Source organism: Schistocerca gregaria, chromosome 2, assembly GCF_023897955.1.
Source record: "Schistocerca gregaria isolate iqSchGreg1 chromosome 2, iqSchGreg1.2, whole genome shotgun sequence".
Classification (NCBI taxonomy): domain Eukaryota; kingdom Metazoa; phylum Arthropoda; class Insecta; order Orthoptera; family Acrididae; genus Schistocerca; species Schistocerca gregaria.
The window spans coordinates 448,362,324-448,383,330 of NC_064921.1; the positions used below are offsets into that span (position 1 = coordinate 448,362,324).

The 21,007-nt window shown below is 43.2% G+C and overlaps 1 protein-coding gene across 2 annotated transcripts in view; it reads left to right on the forward strand.

Annotated features, from left to right (window-relative positions):
- Positions 1-21,007, forward strand: part of LOC126325594 (phenoloxidase 1-like) — a 195,850-nt gene that overhangs the window by 36,346 nt on the left and 138,497 nt on the right. For both annotated transcript variants that reach the window (XM_049995263.1, XM_049995262.1), the window contains exon 4: positions 20,559-20,782. In XM_049995263.1, the coding sequence (XP_049851220.1) occupies positions 20,559-20,782 (224 nt within the window). The remainder of the gene's footprint in view (positions 1-20,558; positions 20,783-21,007) is intronic.

Below are 21,007 nucleotides of genomic sequence, written 5' to 3' on the forward strand. Positions count from 1 at the left end.
TTTAAGAATTAATTTTCTTTCTTTGGGTGTAGTTTCATTCTAGCTTTTTTTTCATGGATAGGTTAACTGAAGTTTATCATGTTTTTGAAAATGTTCCTAAATTTTTTCCCTTCTTGTGTTTTGATATTTCTGATGATGAAGGCGTGTTCCCCCAAAAAACATTAAATTAGACATTTTGTGTCATGTGTGGCAGTCTACATTTTAATTTTCTGGTTGAGTTTAGCTATGGACTCATATAAGATCATGAATAAATTCAAAAAATGATATCAGAAGTCACTGTGAATTCAGTGAAATGCTCTGAGCCTCACAGGAAACCTGTGTTGCTCTTTAATGACCAGATTTAAACAAGATGCTTTTTCCTTCACCAAAAAAACTTGCTAAACAATAGAGCTTAGAAATACGTATTTTGGTGTACATTGGTGTGAACTGAAAACTTAAATTCCGTGCTCAGATTTTGGCACAGACTTATTTGCAAACTGTGAAAATGAGTAGCACAGTATTCCACTTGAAGCATAAAACCTTTCAAACTTATTCTAATTACCATTAGAATACATCTGAAACTCTTTTGCATAGAAGAGATATTCTCAGTGATTGAATGGTATCTCAGTCTCCCAATCTAAATTCATTTTGTGTTTTGTGCATAGAATATTAGGTCGGGATTGAAACATAGTAAAACATCTTTGTTCAGCTCTGTTAAACTGTTGGTGTAATAATCTGTCAAAGCTAAATAGTATGATCACCATGGACAAGTGTGGAAACTGTCACAGAGAATAGTGAGAAATAGTTGAGAGTGTGAAGTCTGACTACACTTTATTCATGTTGGATGCTGCAATGCAATCTGCTTTGAAGGAGATATAGCTGGCCTTTGGCATTGTAGTAGTTTTGTCTATATCTCTATGGTTATGGAGTAGGAGCACCTTGCCTTAAAACCAGTAATTGACCCCACTGTAAAACATGCAGAATTACAGCAGGTGAGAGCAGCAGGTTGTACTAGTAGAGTTGTTAATGATTATCTGAAAACAAACTTGCATTCTTCTCCCAAACAAAACTTAAATTAGAAGGAAAAAAGTCCTAAAATATTGCGTACTAGTGATCAATAGTGCTTAGAATTACTTTTTATGCTGAAGACTGATGTTCTGTTTACCACTGTTTCACAGAGATATAAAGAGGTAATATGCTTGCACTCATATGTAACATGGTATATTAAGAGATTACTTTTCATGTGTGTGTGTGTGTGTGTGTGTGTGTGTGTGTGTGTGTGTGTGTGTGTGCTTTGAAGCAGGACACCGTCTCAAAGCTTTGCAATATTAGGGAGTTGAAGAGGGAGACAGAGAGGGGTGAGAGGAAGGGTGGGGAGGGGGTGGGGGGCGGGGGGAGGAACAGCTGGCTGTATTATCAAACATGTCAAATCAGCAAGAAGTGTAATGATGCCACATGTTGGTTAACTTCAGTCTAGACATAACCATCAACTTCAGTGCTTGGGGGGGGGGGGGGGGGGGGGAAGAGTCAAGGCTGAAAATTCCAAAAAAGTGCTTCTGCTTGGGAGTAGTCTTGGGAGGAGTACATATAAATCCATAAAAACTCTTATGTAATAACATCAAGTAACTACCAGTTTTGAGCCAAGTGTAAGGCTCAGCAGAGCCATATTTGATGTAGTTTCCCTTGGGGAATATTTTGGTAAAGAAATCTGCATAATACTTATTGGAGACTAATGTCAAGTATGCAATTGAGAATGATATCACACACATAACCAAGGTTGCCAAGTTTTTCTAAACGAAATTTGGGATATTTTGTCACGTATGACACTTTTAAACTGAACAAAATTGGAATTTTTAACATGTGTCTTTAACATCAATTTTGCCTCAGTGAATCACGCTAAACTATGAGAGGCATACAACACACTGGACTGAATAGCTAATCATTTTCATCTTTGTGAAGACATAGGGAGACCTTACACCATTCGTCATTAAAATTAGTTATCAGTTTTACCTTTTGCTTCTTTTTTGTCACTGATATTTCATTAGTTTCACTGATGATGGATACACCACTGTAAAAACGCTTCACAATCAGTAACAATAACCAACTCTTTCCATCAATATGTGAGTTCATTGTAACTTAGCCTACTGCAAGCCCTGCCCTCACATTCACTGCCATCAACAAGCCACAGCTGCTTCTGCATAGGAGGATTAGGAAAGAGGTGGTGGGTTTGATATCATGACATCAGGAAGCCAATGGGGAAGGTAGTGTTCCATGGTCACAAGGCCATAGCCATGAGGAACAGTGGTATATAAGAACACCACATCCACAGGACCAGCAAGGATGAGAGGTTATGGACAATAATTTTGAGGTGTTAGTCAACAAAGGCAAAGCTTTGTTTTGCAGTAGCATTGTACCTACTCACAATGATACAACCAGTATGTGACTTTAGTGGCTGGATTTACAGAGTTTGGGGAGTACTTAAAATGTATGAGTATATGGGATTGTTGATGTGAGAAGGAGATGGATTCAGGAAGCAGGTTTTGTGATGGACTTGAGGTCTTGAGCGGTTGCTGGTCAGGTTGGATGTCTAGGGTGGGACCTCAGTTATAAAATTTGTATACTGAGGTGTCCAAAAATTGGTGGAGACCCTTAGTGACATAGCCAGTAGGATTCATGAGAACTGTGGAATTTTTGTCTGCGGAAATGATGATAAGGTCTGGACTGTTTTTGCGTAATGGATAGCTATGTTCCGTAGGAGTAATGTTGGACTCACTGGGGATGGATTTAGGAAAGGAATGTGAGTAATTCCTGACATATTACCATGGGATGACTGGGTGGAAGAGGAGGATCATGGATGCAGGGAGGCTGGGACTGTTTTAGATAAGGTTGTTATGTAAGGTTATGGTCGGCCATTTTCAGCGAGGCGCATGGCAAAGAAATGTCTCCTCATAGGGAATGAGTAAAGGAAAGAAGGACATTTGTAAGTCCAGTGTGGTTGAACTTAGGCTCGGGTCTAAAAGTGAGGCCTTTAAAGTACTGAGACTTCTGCAGGGGTCAGAGTTTTGGCAGAAAGTTTGACAATGGCATTAAGAAGCGTGTGTTTAGGAGCAGTGAATTTTATGGAGAGTGGAAGAAGTTTTTGGGGATTTTGAAGGTGTAGTAAATCAGCAACATGTGGTTGTTGATTTATGAAGTGTTGATTGAGAGGAAGGGAGAGTTGGACCAGAATGGCAGGGTCTTGCTTGGCTTTGGTAATTCCATATGGGCATAAGATAGGAGCATCTGGGACAGCTTCCTCAGATACTGTTGGGAAATCTGTTCCATCCATAGAAGGGCAAGAGTTTCTATTTCATTGATGGTGTTTAGGAAGTTGTCATCACAGAGTAGAAGGATTTTGTGAAATGAGTAGAAGCTGTCAGACATGGTTTGAGCTTGGACTGCATGATTATGGAAGACCAGACAGGCGAGGGTGAGGGATTGATGGGTTTTGAAGAGGTGAAGGCTCTTGTAGTAGGCTGGGTGACAGCTCAGGATGTCAATTTAATGGTGTTACCGTTAGATGGGATACCATGAGCTAGACAGTATTTCAGAAAAAGGTTGTGTGACTGGAGTTTTGCTAGGGCAAAGGAGAATTATTACAATTAGTTGTTGAAATTGTCAGAAGTGAAATGAACAAGGATTCATGGCTGGATGATTGGGAGACACTAGGAGTGACTGAAAAACTAGTTAAGACAGGTGTAAAATGAAAAAGTGAAGACTTGAGGTCAAAGTGTCATAGCAGAAATATATGGTTGGCACTATGGTTGGTCAGGACAGTTTGGAAAGATTGTGAGGGTGATGCAGGGTAGGTAGTGCTGGGAAATAATTGTTAAGAACAAAATTTATATGCTGTGCCATTTCTGAGGCAACTTGCTTTGAAGTTAGCCATTCAGGTCATTGCACACACAAATTCAAGCAGCCTGCTGGAGATGGTGTCACCAAATGTGTCCATTATTTGGTTTCCTAAACGAAACAAGAGAGCAATACAAAAATTAGATATGGAATGGCAGTAAGACTCAAACTCAAGTCAAAGGCTGAACAGTCTCAAGCAATAACATCTGTGCCCTGAGAATGACTGACACTAATTGTATCTGGTGGACCACTTGAATTTGTGCAGGCAATGGCCTGAATGATTAACTTCAATGCTAATTAACTCAGAAATGGTGCAAATATCAAATTTTTTGTTAACATTTATTTATCAGTAAAAACTACCCTCCAACATGCTTACAAACTTGTAGGACTGTTTCCAGCCACCCTGCATAGAGAGCTATTTACAAAGTTAGAAGGAAGGTCAGAAAATGTTTCAAAGAAACAGGAAGTAGTAGGCCAGCCCATAAATTAATATGTTCAATCTCAATATTATGAGGAGCAAAGTTGCTACTTACCTTATAGCGGAGATTCTGAGTTGCAGATAGGCACATCAAAAAGATTTTCACACTTAAAGCTTTCGGCCAATGGCCTTTGTCAACAACACACACACACACACACACACACACACACACACACACACACACACACACACACACACACACACACACACACAAACGTGCCTGAGACTGCAGTCATGTGTGTGAGTTGTGTTTGCATTAGTATGTGTGATATGTATCTATTGTTGACAAAGGCCATTGGCCGAAAGCTTTAAATGTAAAAATCTTTTTGTTTTGCCTATCTGACTCAGCATCTCCACTATATGGTGAGTAACAACTTTTCTTTTCATAATATTCTTACATTCCATCCTGGATTCTCCATTGTTTGATTTATGTTCAATCTCAAGTTGATATGCATGAATAAACATGCACAACTGATTAACCAAGTTGGCAGTATGAGTTTCGATAGTTCACCTGCTTTCTTTCTTTCTTCATTTGTTATCCTCAGTGTTAGCATACTGGCTGAAAAAATAGGGGGGAAGTGCAGTAGTGTCTACTGAAAATGATGTAGCCGACAGGTGCACATTAGTGTTCCACAGTTGTTTACTTTCACTTTTCACAACCCCCACCCCCATATACACATTTAATGTGGCCAGTACACTATTGTTTAACTTTTGATAAGCCTCATTAATAGTTTTCAGTTGTGTATATTTTAAAGGTTTTTGAAAGCTGTTTCTACATTAGTCACTTGGGTGCAGCCCACGTATAACTCTTAAAGCTCGCTTCTGAGCAATGAACAATAGATGACCATGAATATATGTGAGTCATGGAAAATTCCTACAGTTGTGTTGACAGACATTGAAAAACATGTGTAGTGAATACATGAACTAATTTTCATGGGAAAATCTGTAAATGGTCCTTGCCACTTTGCTTGTCCCACTTGCCTTTTTTTTTCATAGAAATATTGTAGAAAGAAGATTAGAATAAGCACAAGTTAAAGTAAGACTCATAAGTAGTCTTTCATTTATTATCCATGAAAATCACTGTGACTGTGCGGCGTTGGTGTGAAATATGATGTCGCTGCAGTGTTGCAGGTCAGCTTGCATAAACACTTTGCCTGTACTGTGCCGTGTCAGCGTGTGCAGTCGGAGACCAGCCATGTTTGCGGGTAAACGTTCTGCCAGTGGTGGGGTGGAATGGTCGTGTGGCAGTAGTGCTTCTTCCGCAAAGTCCCCTGGAATAGCCAATGACTGCTCATGCACAAGGTCAACAGATGAAACGCTGATTTTCTTCATGGGAGTAACTCGTAGGCTGAACAGTATCAAGTGAAGTGCCTCTGTCCAAGTCATGTTGTGGCAAGTTAAGGCGACTTTTAGCGTCCTGTGGAGCCTCTCTGCCATGCTGTTTGACGCTGAGTGGCAGCTTGTCATTTTGTGCAGCTGCACTCCACACAGTCGGGCGATGTGTGTGAACAGCATGCAGTCGAACTGGCGGCCGTGGCCGGTTGTCACATGACTGGGGTAGTCGAAGTGGACCACCCATGTTTCGATGAAGGCTGTGGAGACTGTCTCTGTGGTGACGTCTGCAATCGGAATCGCTTCTGGCCAGCATGTAAAACAGTCTACCGTGGTCAGCAGGTAGTGCTTGCCAAGGGACAAGGGAAGAGGACCCACGGTGTCCACGTGAATGTGTGAGAAGTGCCGTGTTGCATCAGGGAACACTTTCATGGGTGCGTGGGTGTGTCTGCCAAACTTGGTGCACCAGCATGCAATGCAGGTGCGTGCCCACTGATGGCAGTCTTTCCACATCCTTACATGCGGCCACAAGACACATAATGCTGTTGACACTGGAGTGTGAGAGTCCATGCACATGGTTGAAGACACTGCACCAGAATTTCTCGGGGAGAAATGGCCGCTGCATGCCTGTCCAAGAGTGGTACCAGATCTTGCGATCGGAGCCGAGTACAGGCTCGAGTTCGAGTTGTAGGCCACTGGAGGCATCATGGCTGAGGTTATTTAGTTCGTCATCACTTTTCTGTATGTCGGCAACGTCCTCAAAGTTCACCAGGGGAGAGATGACAGGACATACACAAGATAAGCAGTCGGCCACGATGTTGTCAATGCCAGAGATGTGGCGGATATCTGTGGAGAACTGCGAGATTTACTCCAGCTGCCAGAACTGGCGTGGTGGACACATTGTGACTGTTCATGAACGTGTGCATGATCGGTTTATGGTCCACGAGTATAATAAAAGGACGAACTTTGACAGACGAGCAGAAGTGTTTCACAGCCTCAATTATCGCTAGTAGCTCATGGTCACAAGTGATCCAAAAGGGTTGCGATTCCGAGAGCTTCCTGGAGAAGAAGGCGAGAGGCTGCCAGCTGCTGCCGATGTGTTGTTGTAATGCCATGTCTATAGCTGTCTGGCTGGCGTCTACTATGACAGATAGTTCTGTGTCATGCACTGTGTGCGCAAGTAGCGATGCTTCTGCAAGAGCGCGTTTTGAATCATTGAAATTTTTTCCAGCGTGTCTGTCCAGGGAATGGGAGTCTTCCATTTTGCTGTCAGGCCTTGTAGGACTGCAGTCAGATGTTCCTGGATGGCAGCAGCATTTGGTATGTGACGTCGGAAAAAATTCAGCACCCCAGGTAACGATGTAATTCCTTGCACATATGTGGACGAGTCATCTCCATGATTGTTCATGACTTTTCGGGAAGTGGTTTGCAGCCTCTGTGGTTGATGAGGTGTTCGAAGAATTGTGTCTCAGCGGCTCCAAACACGTACCTTGCCGGATTGATGAAGATTCCGGCTTCGCTGAGACGCTGAAAATGGTTGTCAGGTGTTGGTGGTGGAGCTCGGGCAACCTTGAAAACATCAGGATATCGTTGAGGTATGCGAAGTACCACAGTAGGCCTTGTAGCACACTGTCCAGGAAACGCTGCCAAGTCTGCGGCGCATTTCGGAGTCCAAAAGTCATAAAGAGTCTCTCAAACAATCCGAAGGGCGTCGCTATTGTCGTTTTTGGAACATCCTCAGGCGCCACGGGGATCTGTGTGAATGCCTTCACACAGTCGATCTTGCTGTGCATTACTGACTCCACCAAAGTGTGACTGAAGTCCTGCAGGTGTGGTACCGGGTAGTGATCTGGCACTGTTCGAGCATTTAGCACATGGTAGTTGCCGCATGGACGCCACAGATTGTCTTTTTTTTCGAGCGAGGTGCAAGGCGGAAGACCAAGGACTGACTGATGGGTGGATGATGCCTTGTTGTAGCATAGCCTTGAATTTGGAGTTAGCTATTGTGAGCGAATTGGGGGCAAGGTGATATGGTTGGCATGAGGTGGGTGGACCGGTTGTGATTAATATGTGGTGGAATGTTTGATTTCTTTCAGTGTGCCAGGTGGTTGAGTCAATTACGGAAATCGGCCTAGTATGTAGGTGTAGGGACGGAGCACTGCACTGGTTTCAGGTTGAAGAAGGCAGCCTGTCGTCACTGTCCTCTTATTTTCAAACCGGTTGTAGAGTCAATCAACTGGACGTTCGCTGTGTCGGCTAGCAAATCGAAGTGTGCCAGAAAGTCCGCGGCCTGGATTGGCTCGTTGACATCCACCACAGTAAATGTCCAAGTGAGTATGCGGTGCAGCCTGAGGTTCAATTCACGGTAATGTGTGCCATACCTTCTTATTGCGGAATTGTTAGCCATGGACAGTTCCTCAGCAGATCTTTTGTCCCTGAACATAGATCACAGGTATATAGACAGGTCGAAGCCCATGTCTACTAGGTAGCTGACACTGTCATCCTGCTCTGCTAAGTAGAGAAGTCTCGATATGGCACCCCAGCTGGGTGCGTCTAATTCAGGCTGCAATTGGCATTTGGGTGCGAGAACACGGCCAGCAGTTTGTCAATTAATTGCCAAACTGGGCGTGGTACCAGCAGTAGTCATTGAGCATCAGTTGGGACATTGGTGACACACCCCCAGGCTGGCTACTGTAGTTTGGGTTATGTCGTCAGAAGCTAGAACGGCTGTTGCTGCAGTTCCTGCTGTGCTCTGGCAGTGAACGCACCAAGCACTCACCCTCCATGGTTAGTGGTGCCACCTGGGCAGCAAAGTTGTGAACTTCGGTGTGGAGCTCGGCGTCCGCTGTAGCATTACCGGGGACAGTGTTTAGACGTGGGCTTACTGCTGGTGCCAAGTCTACAGTGGCACAGGCTGCAGAGGTGGCAGTGTTTGGCACCGTTGTGAGTGTGTTGAGGAGTCTGTTGGCCAGGTACGCTATGCCATCCAACTCCAACTTGGGCTGGGCCACAATCACTGCTTGTACTTGCATTGGCAGGCTGCACACCCCAATGGCATGTAATAGTGAATCCAGGAGCACACCGGGTTGCACCAGGTCCCGGAGATGGCACAGGGTCTGTGAGGGCCTCCTGTCACCACATTCTTGATGCTGCATCAGCTGATGCACCCGTTGCTCCTGTGATGCTGAAATATGATGGATTGGACCGTCCTTCAGCCACTTATAAGAGGACTGTGGTTGTGGGGCGGTGATAATGTCTTGATGTGGCCGAATTTCGTGAGCTCACATGTCACTTTGTAGTTATAGAACATTGACTCCACTTGGCTAAACCACAGGAACAGACCATGTGGCCAGAGTGGTGGCAGCCTAATTAACATACGTCCCATGCTTGTAGTAGGGTTTGCTGGTTCAAAGGCAGCATGCTTGTGTGGGCTGTTTGTGCCCATATCTCAGCCTCCAGCACCTGGTTGAGCCTTAGCAGGTCCTGGACTGTCCTTTCCAGCTCCTCTGCAGTTGTCATCTTACTCGATACAAGACAAATTCACACAAAATTTTAAAACAAAAATCACTGTTTAGATTGCGTTTACACACGACTGTCTTTCACCAGAAAAAAAATCATCACTGTGTGTGGTCATAAGCTTATATAAGCGGTTCATGGCATAGTAAATGGTAAAAAGAAATGTTTGCCACCACGCATTGGCCTTCATATCACGCTGGAGTTACCAGTGTGGGGGAATTGCTCATAATTCGCTTACGATTATTTGTGCGATGAGCCAACCTATAGTCATGTGCATGCACTCTGCTCAGAGGAGACCAAGGTGACTGAATACAAATGAAACGCTGGTGTGAGGCAAACACATTTATTACAATGATTGAGATGGATACAATCGAGCCTTAAATAGTCCATCGCTGACTGTGTGATCATGGTTGACCACTGAAGGTGGAGTGGTGGGCGATCTGGAGGGTGTACACTCCACAAGACATCATGTAGCAGTCTGCTCATGGGCAAGTCTCTGTAAGGCTGGCTCCCAGCACTATCCGTGGAGTGTGGAGTTTTTCATGGGTGAGGCGGAAGCAGCTACATAGACAGATGGGCCGGCTTACCCATGTGCACATGTGGGGAGCCCACAATCGCTCAGCCCACATTCTTTGAAGCAAGGTAGGACAGCTCTTTGTGCGATGCATCCAGTGTATTCCAATGCCTGGCTTGCACTGGTTCTCACTTTGTCTTCACATGTCCGGAGCCCACTGCGCCGTTGCCAGGCTTTCGGCTAATGGTAAATCTGTGCGTGCGCAGAGCAAATGCTGTGTTGGCCATGACAGTAGTTCTAGCAATCACACAGCTTTGCGGCAGGCCACCACAATATTATCTGCAAGACCACTGATATACAACATGAACAGCAAGGGTGCCAACACACTTCCATGGGGGACACTAGAGGTTACTTCTACACCAGACAATGAATCTCCATCCAAGATCACATGCTGAGACCTCCATACCAAAGTCCTCAATTCAGACACATATTTCACTGGATACCCCATATGAGCATACTTTTGACAGTAAGTGCAGATGTGGTACTGAGTCAAATGCTTTTCAGAAATCAAGAAATAATGCACCTATCTAATTGCCTTGGACCAAAGCTTTCAGTATGCCATGTGAGAAAGGTGTGAGTTGGGTTTCACATGATAGATGTTTTTGGAATCCATGCTGGTTGGCACTGAGGAGGTCAATGTGTTAGATATAACTCATTTGTTTGAGCTCAGAATATCTTCTAAGATTCTACAACAAATTGATGTCAAGGACATTGGACAGAAGTGTTATTGATCATTTCTCCTACCATTCTTGCAGATGGGTGTGACTTGTCTTTTTTTCTGAGAACTTGGCATAGTTTTTTATTCACGTGGCCTGTGATAGATTATAATTACAAGAGAGGCTAACTTGCTGCAAATTCAGCATAGAAACTGACTGGGATTCCATTGGGCTCTGCAGGTTTGTCCAACTTTAACAATTTCAGCTGTTTCCCAACACCATTCGTACAAGGATTAAATTGGGGCAGTTCTGCTGGGTTTTTGTTTGTAAAGGAACATTTAAAAATGGAGTCAAGGATTTCAGCTTTTGCTTTGCTGCTTTCAACTTCAGTTGCTGTCTCATTTGCTAAGGTCTGGACACTAGCTTTGATGCCACTAACAGCCTTTGCATATGACCATAATTTCTTTTGGTTTTGTCAAATACAATTTGACAATATTCTGCTACAATCACTAAGAGCATCATGCATTGCTCCCTTGAAAGCTAAATGTGTTTCATTCAATATCTCTCTTCTATAGACATATGCTTTGTTTTACATCTATTATGCAGTAATCCTTGTTTCTTCATAAGTTTCTTTACAGTCACTGTAAACCATGGAGGGTCCTTCCTATTATGAAATGTTGTACTGGATACATACCTATCCTGTGCATGGTCAACTATTCTTTTAAACTTTAGGCATAGTTTCTCTACACACTCCTGCCCTGTGCTGAAAGTTTCAGTTTTCTCATTGAGGTATGGCATTACGGACTTTTTTATCTAGTTTACTGAACGTAATCTTTCTGCTTGTTTCAATTGACCTTTGTACTTTGGTAATCATTGTTGCCACAACCAGCTTCTGATCTTTAATGGCTGTTTCGATAAGGGCATCCTCAAAGAGGTCAGGGCTATTTGTTGCCATTAGTTCCAATATACACTCCTGGAAATTGAAATAAGAACACCGTGAATTCATTGTCCCAGGAAGGGGAAACTTTATTGACACATTCCTGGGGTCAGATACATCACATGATCACACTGACAGAACCACAGGCACATAGACACAGGCAACAGAGCATGCACAATGTCGGCACTAGTACAGTGTATATCCACCTTTCGCAGCAATGCAGGCTGCTATTCTCCCATGGAGACTATCATAGAGATGCTGGATGTAGTCCTGTGGAACGGCTTGCCATGCCATTTCGACCTGGCGCCTCAGTTGGACCAGCATTCATGCTGGACGTGCAGACCGTGTGAGACGACGCTTCATCCAGTCCCAAACATGCTCAATGGGGGACAGATCCGGAGATCTTGCTGGCCAGGGTAGTTGACTTACACCTTCTAGAGCAAATTGGGTGGCACGGGATACATGCGGACATGCATTGTCCTGTTGGAACAGCAAGTTCCCTTGCCAGTCTAGGAATGGTAGAACGATGGGTTTGATGACAGTTTGGATGTACCGTGCACTATTCAGTGTCCCCTCGACGATCACCAGAGGTGTACGGCCAGTGTAGGAGATCGCTCCCCACACCATGTCGCCGGGTGTTGGCCCTGTGTGCCTCGGTCGTATGCAATCCTGATTGTGGCGCTCACCTGCACGGTGCCAAACACGCATACGACCATCATTGGCACCAAGGCAGAAGCGACTCTCATCGCTGAAGACGACACGTCTCCATTCGTGCCTCCATTCACGCCTGTCGCGACATCACTGCAGGCGGGTTGCACGATGTTGGGGTGTGAGCGGAAGACGGCCTAATGGTGTGCGGGACCGTAGCCCAGCTTCATGGAGACGGTTGCGAATGGTCCTCGCCGATACCCCAGGAGCAACAGTGTCCCTAATTTGCTGGGAAGTGGCGGTGCGGTCCCCTATGGCATTGCATAGGATCCTACAGTCTTGGCGTGCATCTGTGCATCGCTGCGGTCCGGTCCCAGGTCGACGGGCACGTGCACCTTCCGCCGACCACTGGCGACAACATCGATGTACTGTGGAGACCTCACGCCCCACGTGTTAAGCAATTCGGCGGTACGTCCACCCGGCCTCCCGCATGCCCACTATACGCCCTCGCTCAGAGTCCGTCAACTGCACATACGGTTCACGTCCACGCTGTCGCAGCATGCTACCAGTGTTAAGGACTGCGATGGAGCTCCATATGCCACAGCAAACTGGCTGACACTGACGACGGCGGTTCACAAATGCTGCGCAGCTAGCGCCATTCGACGGCCAACACCACGGTTCCTGGTGTGTCCGCTGTGCCGTGCGTGTGATCATTGCTTGTACAGCCCTCTCGCAGTGTCCGGAGCAAGTATGGTGGGTCTGACACACCGGTGTCAATGTGTTCTTTTTTCCATTTCCAGGAGTGTATCTTCATCATTAGTGAGGTCCTGAACTGAAGTGTATGCGTCATTTCAATTTTACACTACATGTCTGGGTTTCCTACAGCAATCATTATCTCAATTGGATAGAGGGTTGCCTAATGTAAAAAAAAAAAAAAAAAAAAATTGCAGTCAGGTGGATGAATGAAGACAGATCCTTTACTTTCTGCAGATGAGGTAGGATCCACAGGAAAAGATAATACTTGAGGTGCCTTTGGTACCAGTATCTGAGGTACATGACTTTCAGGAGCTCTTTCAACACACCAGTTTTCAGCATGAATTAACTTATGTGTGGTAATTGGTGTTGAGAAAGGCACAAAGTAATAAATCTTTTTTACATTGTTAAATAACTTTTTTTGTACAAGCGTATAAACATCTTACACTTTGAGCTCAACATGTCACTCATTATGGAAGGATACTGACTCAATTTTTCAGGCAAGCAAATGGTAAATTGGGGTACATACAATGGTTACCATACATCATCATCATGGTCCTTAACTCAGCTAACAGTGTGTGTATAATTTGTGTAGTTTGTGTAGTGGCTGATGTTGAGAAATGAATGAGCAGTGTAGCACAAGCCTTTACAGTATGCCACTCACAGTCAGGCGGATGAGTGATAACAGATCCTGTACTTTATGCAGAGGATGCAGAATCCACAGGAAAGGATAATACTTTAGGTATCTTTGGTATTGTTGGTGTTAAGAAATATACAAAGTAACAAATATTTCTTACATTGTTAAATAGCTCCTTGGCAAAAATTTGTAAGCAAAACAATGTTGTGCACTAGGAGACTCTACTCCCCATTCAGTCATCCCCATTTAGGTTCTCCATTGTTTCCCTAAATTTCTTAAGGCAAATGACCGGATGGTTACCAGTATAAGGCCACAGCTGACTATCTGGCCCATTCTTGCCAAACTGAAGTCCTAAGTATGTTAATGATGGTATATATGCATTACATTTTCTTGTGAAACAATACCACAACCTGTTTGATATCCGCGTAAAAGAGGTACCATAAACTGTGGTGTATAGGGATACAAGGGTGAATAGGTACATCAGCTCATGAAAAAGTTTTATTTGTCACTAATTCAATGTGCAATTATGTGATTGTAGTGATATCTGGCATCTGGTACACCTTATGAATTTGTTCCTTGTTTACAATCATCCTTAAGTCATTTCAGAAATTGGCAACCACATCCAAACTCATTAGCTGTTTCTGTTGTAGTTTTTTGGTGGTAATACTCTTGCTCTACAAGTGTGAAATAATTTAAAAAGTTTCCAGGTAAATACTACTATATATAAGACACACAATCAGAGATTTATGCTACAATTGTGTTTTTATAGACACTACAAAAATTTTTTCTCTTATGCTGTAGTTTTGTTTTACATTCAGTGGTGAATAGGTGGAGGATGGTTAGGAAGCATCAGTCTGATCCTAGAGGGTGTCACCACAAACATGTTGCACAAGCCATTAGAAAAGGGATGTCACTCCAAAATGTTTCAAACAAATTAAAAATTTCAAAATCTGCATTGCAAAGGTACAGTAAAATGTCTAATGAGAAAACTAGAAACAGGAAAAAGAAAGGAAGCCAAACAGCCTTTGAAGTATCTACTGCAGTGATGATCGTAAAAGGTGTTGATGCTTGTGCAATATGGGGAAATCCACTAAGCACCTTTGACTTACAATGTTTTGTGAACTAGCATTTGAACAAAGAAGGAAGAATAATGAAACAATTTCAAAGCCATCTTTCAGGTCCCAAGTGGGCACTGTGTTTCATCAATAGACATAAAGATACTGCTCCACAAATATGACAAAATGTATTCCAAAGTAGGGCTACAGTTAACTCACAGGGTACTGTTAATTACTTTGAAGAGTTGAAAAAAACTCTTGATGGTGTTCCCCCAAAGCAAATATTAAATTATGAAGAGATGAATATGGTGGCTGACCCTGGAAGGAGAAAACTTCTCTACAATAGAGGCTGCAAATACCCTGACAAGGTTATGGTTCAAACTAAGTCCAATGTATGTGTTATGTTTGCTGCTACTGGCAATGACACAGTATTGCCACCTCACATAATATACAAAGCAAAACACCTATATGATCTATAGAGTGAAGGTGTTCCTGCTGGGGTAAGGTTTAATAGAGGTAAATCAGGTTGGATGGATAGCAGCTGTTTTGTAGAGTGCTTTAAGTCTATAATGATACCTTATTTTCATTGCTTTGAGGGAAGAAAGACATTATCTGTGAAAACTGGAGCTCTTCTCTGTCTCCAGCTGTCATAGATTTGTGTGAAAAAATGTCTTTGAGTGTGTTTTATTACTACTGAACTCAGCATGCATTACACACAACCTCTAGATGTTGCAATGTTTAGGCCATTGAAACATGTTTGGCAAAAGGTACTGGAGAACTGGAAGAACAGAACTAACAACAGATATTCAGAGATTAATATGAAGTACTTTGGTTGCCTTTTGGAACAAGCCCTTGACAAGCCGTCACCAACCATGAAGAAAAAAGTTGATTGGGTTGCAATTTATCCTTTCAATGAGGACCAAGCTATTGAAATGCTACCATCTGAACAAAATAGGGGAAGACAACTCTGTTAATAACAACCTGGTAGATTTCTTAAAGAATCAAGGGTAGCCTGACGATAATATGCTAAAACTAGGGAGAAAAAGGAAACTGAATGTACCGCATAGCAGGAGTTCCCATGCACATGACTTAGCAAACTCATTGGATGAATCAGAAGATGAAGATGAAGATAGTGATGGTAACAACAACAGTGACCACAGATTTGAAGAAAGAGAAGACTCCTCACCTAATCATAATGGAAAAGAACAATCTACTGATCACGTTTTACATGCCGGGGAATAGGAACAGTGAAATGTGAGAGACTTAAGAGAGATCCAAAATATTTTATTGGGGGAATTACCAAAGTTGTGCTTGAAGGAAAACATATGTGACATCAGTTTTGAGATAAAACTCCACAGATGATAGTGTTTATGTTTTCCCAAATGTAGAAGATATATCTGCATTTGATTTCGTTCAGCAAATTCAAATCACAAAAGAATCATTAATAAGATGAGGCAGACTTATGTTTAAATGGTGTTTTTGTATTCTACAGGTTAATTTGTTTTCTACAGAAGCATTTTTGTATCCCTATTGACCCCAATGAGTTTTGCAATATTATTCTGTGTTTATATTTGTGACAGTTCCTATTGATTCCATCCATGAAATTAAATCTACATCTACATCTACATGACTACTCTGCAATTCACATTTAAGTGCTTGGCAGAGGGTTCATCGAACCACAATCATACTATCTCTCTACTATTCCACTCCCGAACAGTGAAAAACGAACACCTAAACCTTTCTGTTCGAGCTCTGATTTCTCTTATTTTATTTTGATGATCATTCCTACCTATGTAGGTTGGGCTCAACAAAATATTTTCGCATTCGGAAGAGAAAGTTGGTGACTGAAATTTCGTAAAAAGGTCTCGCCGCGCCGAAAAACGTCTATGCTGTAATGACTTCCATCCCAAATCGTGTATCATATCTGCCACACTCTCTCCCCTATAACGCGATAATACAAAACGAGCTGTCCTTTTTTGCACCCTTTCGATGTCCTCCGTCAATCCCACCTGGTAAGGATCCCACACCGCGCAGCAATATTCTAACAGAGGACGAACGAGTGTAGTGTAAGCTGTCTCTTTAGTGGACTTGTTGCATCTTCTAAGTGTCCTGCCAATGAAACGCAACCTTTGGCTCGCCTTCCCGACAATATTATCTATGTGGTCCTTCCAACTGAAGTTGTTCGTAATTTTAACACCCAGGTACTTAGTTGAATTGACAGCCTTGAGAATTGTACTATTTATCGAGTAATCGAATTCCAACGGATTTCTTTTGGAACTCATGTGGATCATCTCACACTTTTCGTTATTTAGCGTCAACTGCCACCTGACACACCATACAGCAATCTTCTCTAAATCTCTTTGCAGCTGATACTGGTCTTCGGATGACCTTACTAGACGGTAAATTACAGCATCATCTGCGAACAGTCTAAGAGAACTGCTCAGATTGTCACCCAGGTCATTTATATAGATCAGGAACAGTAGAGGTCCCAGGACGCTTCCCTGGGGAACACCTGATATCACTTCAGTTTTACTCGATGATTTTCCGTCTATTACTACGAACTGCGACCTTCCTGACAGGAAATCACGAATCCAGTCGCACAACTGAGACGATACGCCATAGCTCCGCAGCTTGATTAGAAGTCGCTTGTGAGGAATGGTGTCAAAAGCTTTCCGGAAATCTAGAAATACGGAATCAACTTGAGATCCCCTGTCGATAGCGGCCATTACTTCGTGCGAATAAAGAGCTAGCTGCGTTGCACAAGAGCGATGTTTTCTGAAGCCATGCTGATTACGTGTCAATAGATCGTTCCCTTCGAGGTGATTCATAATGTTTGAATACAGTATATGCTCCAAAACCCTACTGCAAACCGACGTCAATGATATAGGTCTGTAGTTAAATGGATTACTCCTACTACCCTTCTTGAACACTGGTGCGACCTGTGCAATTTTCCAATCTGTAGGTACAGATCTATCAGTGAGCGAGCGGTTGTATATGAGTGCTAAGTAGGGAGCTATAGTATCAGCGTAATCTGAAAGGAACCTAATCGGTATACAATCTGGACCTGAAGACTTGCCCGTGTCAAGCGATTTGAGTTGCTTCGCAACCCCTAAGGTATCTACTTCTAAGAAACTCATGCTAGCAGATGTTCGTGTTTTAAATTCTGGAATATTCCATTCATCTTCCCTGGTGAAGGAATTTCGGAGAACTGCGTTCAATAACTCCGCTTTAGCGGCACAGTTGTCGATAACAGTACCATCGGTGCTGCGCAGCGAAGGTATTGACTGAGTCTTGCCGCTTGTGTACTTTACATACGACCAGAATTTCTTCGGATTTTCTACCAAATTTCGAGACAATGTTTCGTTGTGGAACCTATTAAAGGCATCTCGCATCGAAGTACGTGCCAAATTTCGCGCGTCTGTAAATTTTAGCCCATCTTCGGGATTTCGCGTTCTTCTGAACTTCGCATGCTTTTTCCGTTGCCTCTGCAACAGCGTTCAGACCTTTTTTGTGTACCACGGGGGATCCGTTCCATCTCTTAGCAATTTATGAGGTATGAATCTCTCAATTGCTGTTGCTACTATATCTTTGAATTTGAGCCACATCTCGTCTACATTCGCATAGTCAGTTCGGAAGGAATGGAAATTGTCTTTTAGGAAGGCTTCTAGTGGCACTTTATCCGCTTTTTTAAATAAAATTATTTTGCGTTTGTTTCTGATGGATTTGGAAGAAATGGTATTGAGCCTAGCTACAATGACCTTGTGATCACTAATCCCTGTATCAGTCATGATGCTCTCTATCAGCTCTGGATTGTTTGTGGCCAAGAGGTCAAGTGTGTTTTCGCAACCATTTACAATTCGCGTGGGTTCGTGGACTAACTGCTCGAAATAATTTTCAGAGAATGCATTTAGGACAATCTCGGAAGACGTTTTCTGCCTACCACCGGTTTTGAACAAGTATTTTTGCCAACATACCGAGGGTAGGTTGAAGTCCCCACCAACTATAACCATATGAGTGGGGTATTTATTTGTTACGAGACTCAAACTTTCTCTGAACTGTTCCGCAACTGTATCATCGGAGTCTGGGGGTCAGTAGAAGGAGCCAATTATTAACTTAATTTGGCTGTTAAGTATAACCTCCACCCACACCAATTCGCACGGAGTATCTACTTCGACTTCACTACAAGATAAACCACTACTGACAGACACAAACACTCCACCACCAATTCTGCCTAATCTATCTTTCCTGAACACTGTCTGAGACTTCGTACAAATTTCTGCAGAACTTAATTCAGGCTTTAGCCAGCTTTCTGTACCTATAACGATATCAGCTTCTGTGCTTTCTATTAGCGCTTGAAGCTCAGGGACTTTTCCAGCGCAACTACAACAATTTACAACTATAATTCCGACTGTTCCTTGATCCAAGCAAGTCCTGTAATTGCCAAGCACCCTTTGACATTGCAGCCCATCCCGCACTTTCCCGAGGCCTTCTAACCTAAAAAACTGCCCAGTCCACACCACACAGCCTCCGCTACCCGTGTAGCCGCCAGCTGAGTGTAGTGAACTCCTGACCTATTCAGCGGAACCCGAAACCCCACCACCCTATGGCGCAAGTCAAGGAATCTGCAGCCAATACAGTCGCAAAACCGTCTGAGCCTCTGATTCAGACCCTCCACCCGGCTCTGCACCAAAGGTCTGCAGTCGGTTCTGTCAACGATGCTGCAGATGGTGAGCTCTGCCTTCATCTCGTAAGCAAGACCGGCAGCCTTCACCAAATCAGATAGCCGCTGGAATCCAGAGAGAATTTCCTCAGATCCAAAGCGACACACGTCATTAGTGCCGACATGTGCCACCACCTGCAGCTGGCTGCACCCTGGGCTCTTCATGGCATCCGGCAGGACCCTTTCCACATCAGGAATGACTCCTCCCGGAATGCACATGGAGTGCACACTGGATTTCTTCCCCTCCTTAGCCGCCGTATCCCTAAGGGGCCCCATTACGCGCCTAACATTGGAGCTCCCAACTACCAGTAAGCCCACCCTCTGCGATTGCCCGGACCTTGAAGGCTGAGAATGATGCTCTGAAACAGGGCAGGCAGCTGCATCTGGCTCAGCCAGAGACAGTGCCTGAAACCGGTTTGTCAGACGCACCGGGGAGGCTTTCTGATCAGCCTCCGGGGATGCCTTTCGCTGCCTGCCACGCCTTGGAACGACCTCCCAATCGACCACAGGCACGGGCTCAGCCCCACTGCGGGCAGCAACCGGGGCAACCACAGCAGCAGACCGATCTGGGGACAGACGGGATGAGGTTGACATCCCCGTGATACCCGAGTCCGGCTCCCCACAGTGGTGCCCATTGGCATCAGCCTCAAGCTTTTAAGTGCTAATTAGTACAACTTATATTCAGCTTTCCAAATATACTTGGTTCCTAGTAGTAATACCAGCTTCGTCTGGAATGAGGAAAAGATCTGTTGTAGTTTTTATTTCTGGATTTATTATTTAAAACCCATAAAATCTGTCCCTATTTACCCCTGGTTATGCTACACAAATGAATAAAACTACTACTACTACTTCTGCTTGGAAATAATGTTCATAAAATTTTAATTCTTATTTTAATAATTTCTAGAACAATTGGGAGTCTGGATCAGACAGGACTGAATCATGTACAAATGAAGCTTTAAGAGTTGATTGTGCTAATAATCCATGACACCTCAACGGAAAATCATAAGAAGTGAAACTAAAAACAGGCAATTTGATAAAGATTGTATAATATTCATTTTGGAAAAAGAAGTAACTTCTGATATGGTTTTCAGTTTGTTTGAATCCTACAGTGACTATATCAATATTGCTATCAGTTGTATATGCACAGCATGACAGCAATTTTATATTCTTACTGTCAAGGCATATCCAATGTACATGTGATCATGTGTTAATTTATAATAGTCTTAGTTTTTCTACTGTTATGTAATGAAAAGGATAATGAAACAATTTCAAACATTATAAATAACTGCTAATTGGTATATGGCTCTGGGTTATTAGCTCTGCAAATAACAAATGTTATTAAGACATTTTATTTTTATTTTCTTGTGTGAATTTTGTTCCAGGACTAGAGACAATTGACGATTTCACATCAGCTTCTGTTTACTGCAGAGAGAGAATCAATCCTAATCTCTATGTGTATGCAGTAGCAGTAGCTTTGTTTCACAGACCAGATACACAAAACTGGCCTCCTCCATCCATAGCAGAGATATTTCCTGACAAATTCCTAGAGAGAGGAACTTTTTTAAAAGCTAGAGAAGAAGCAAATATTGCACCAGCAGAATCAAGAGTGAGTGTTGTTCTCATTCATCACACGTTCTATGACTTGTTACACAAAATTGTAACTTTACTTACTAAACTAAAGCTACCATCTATTCAATAACTGTAGTAAATAAAAACTTGTGCAAAATGACTTTTCAGGTTATTCATCATACAATGCAACCAACAAATTAAGAACAGAATATTTGCAATATAGATAATAATAAAATATCAGGTATCCATTGCCCAAGGCAAC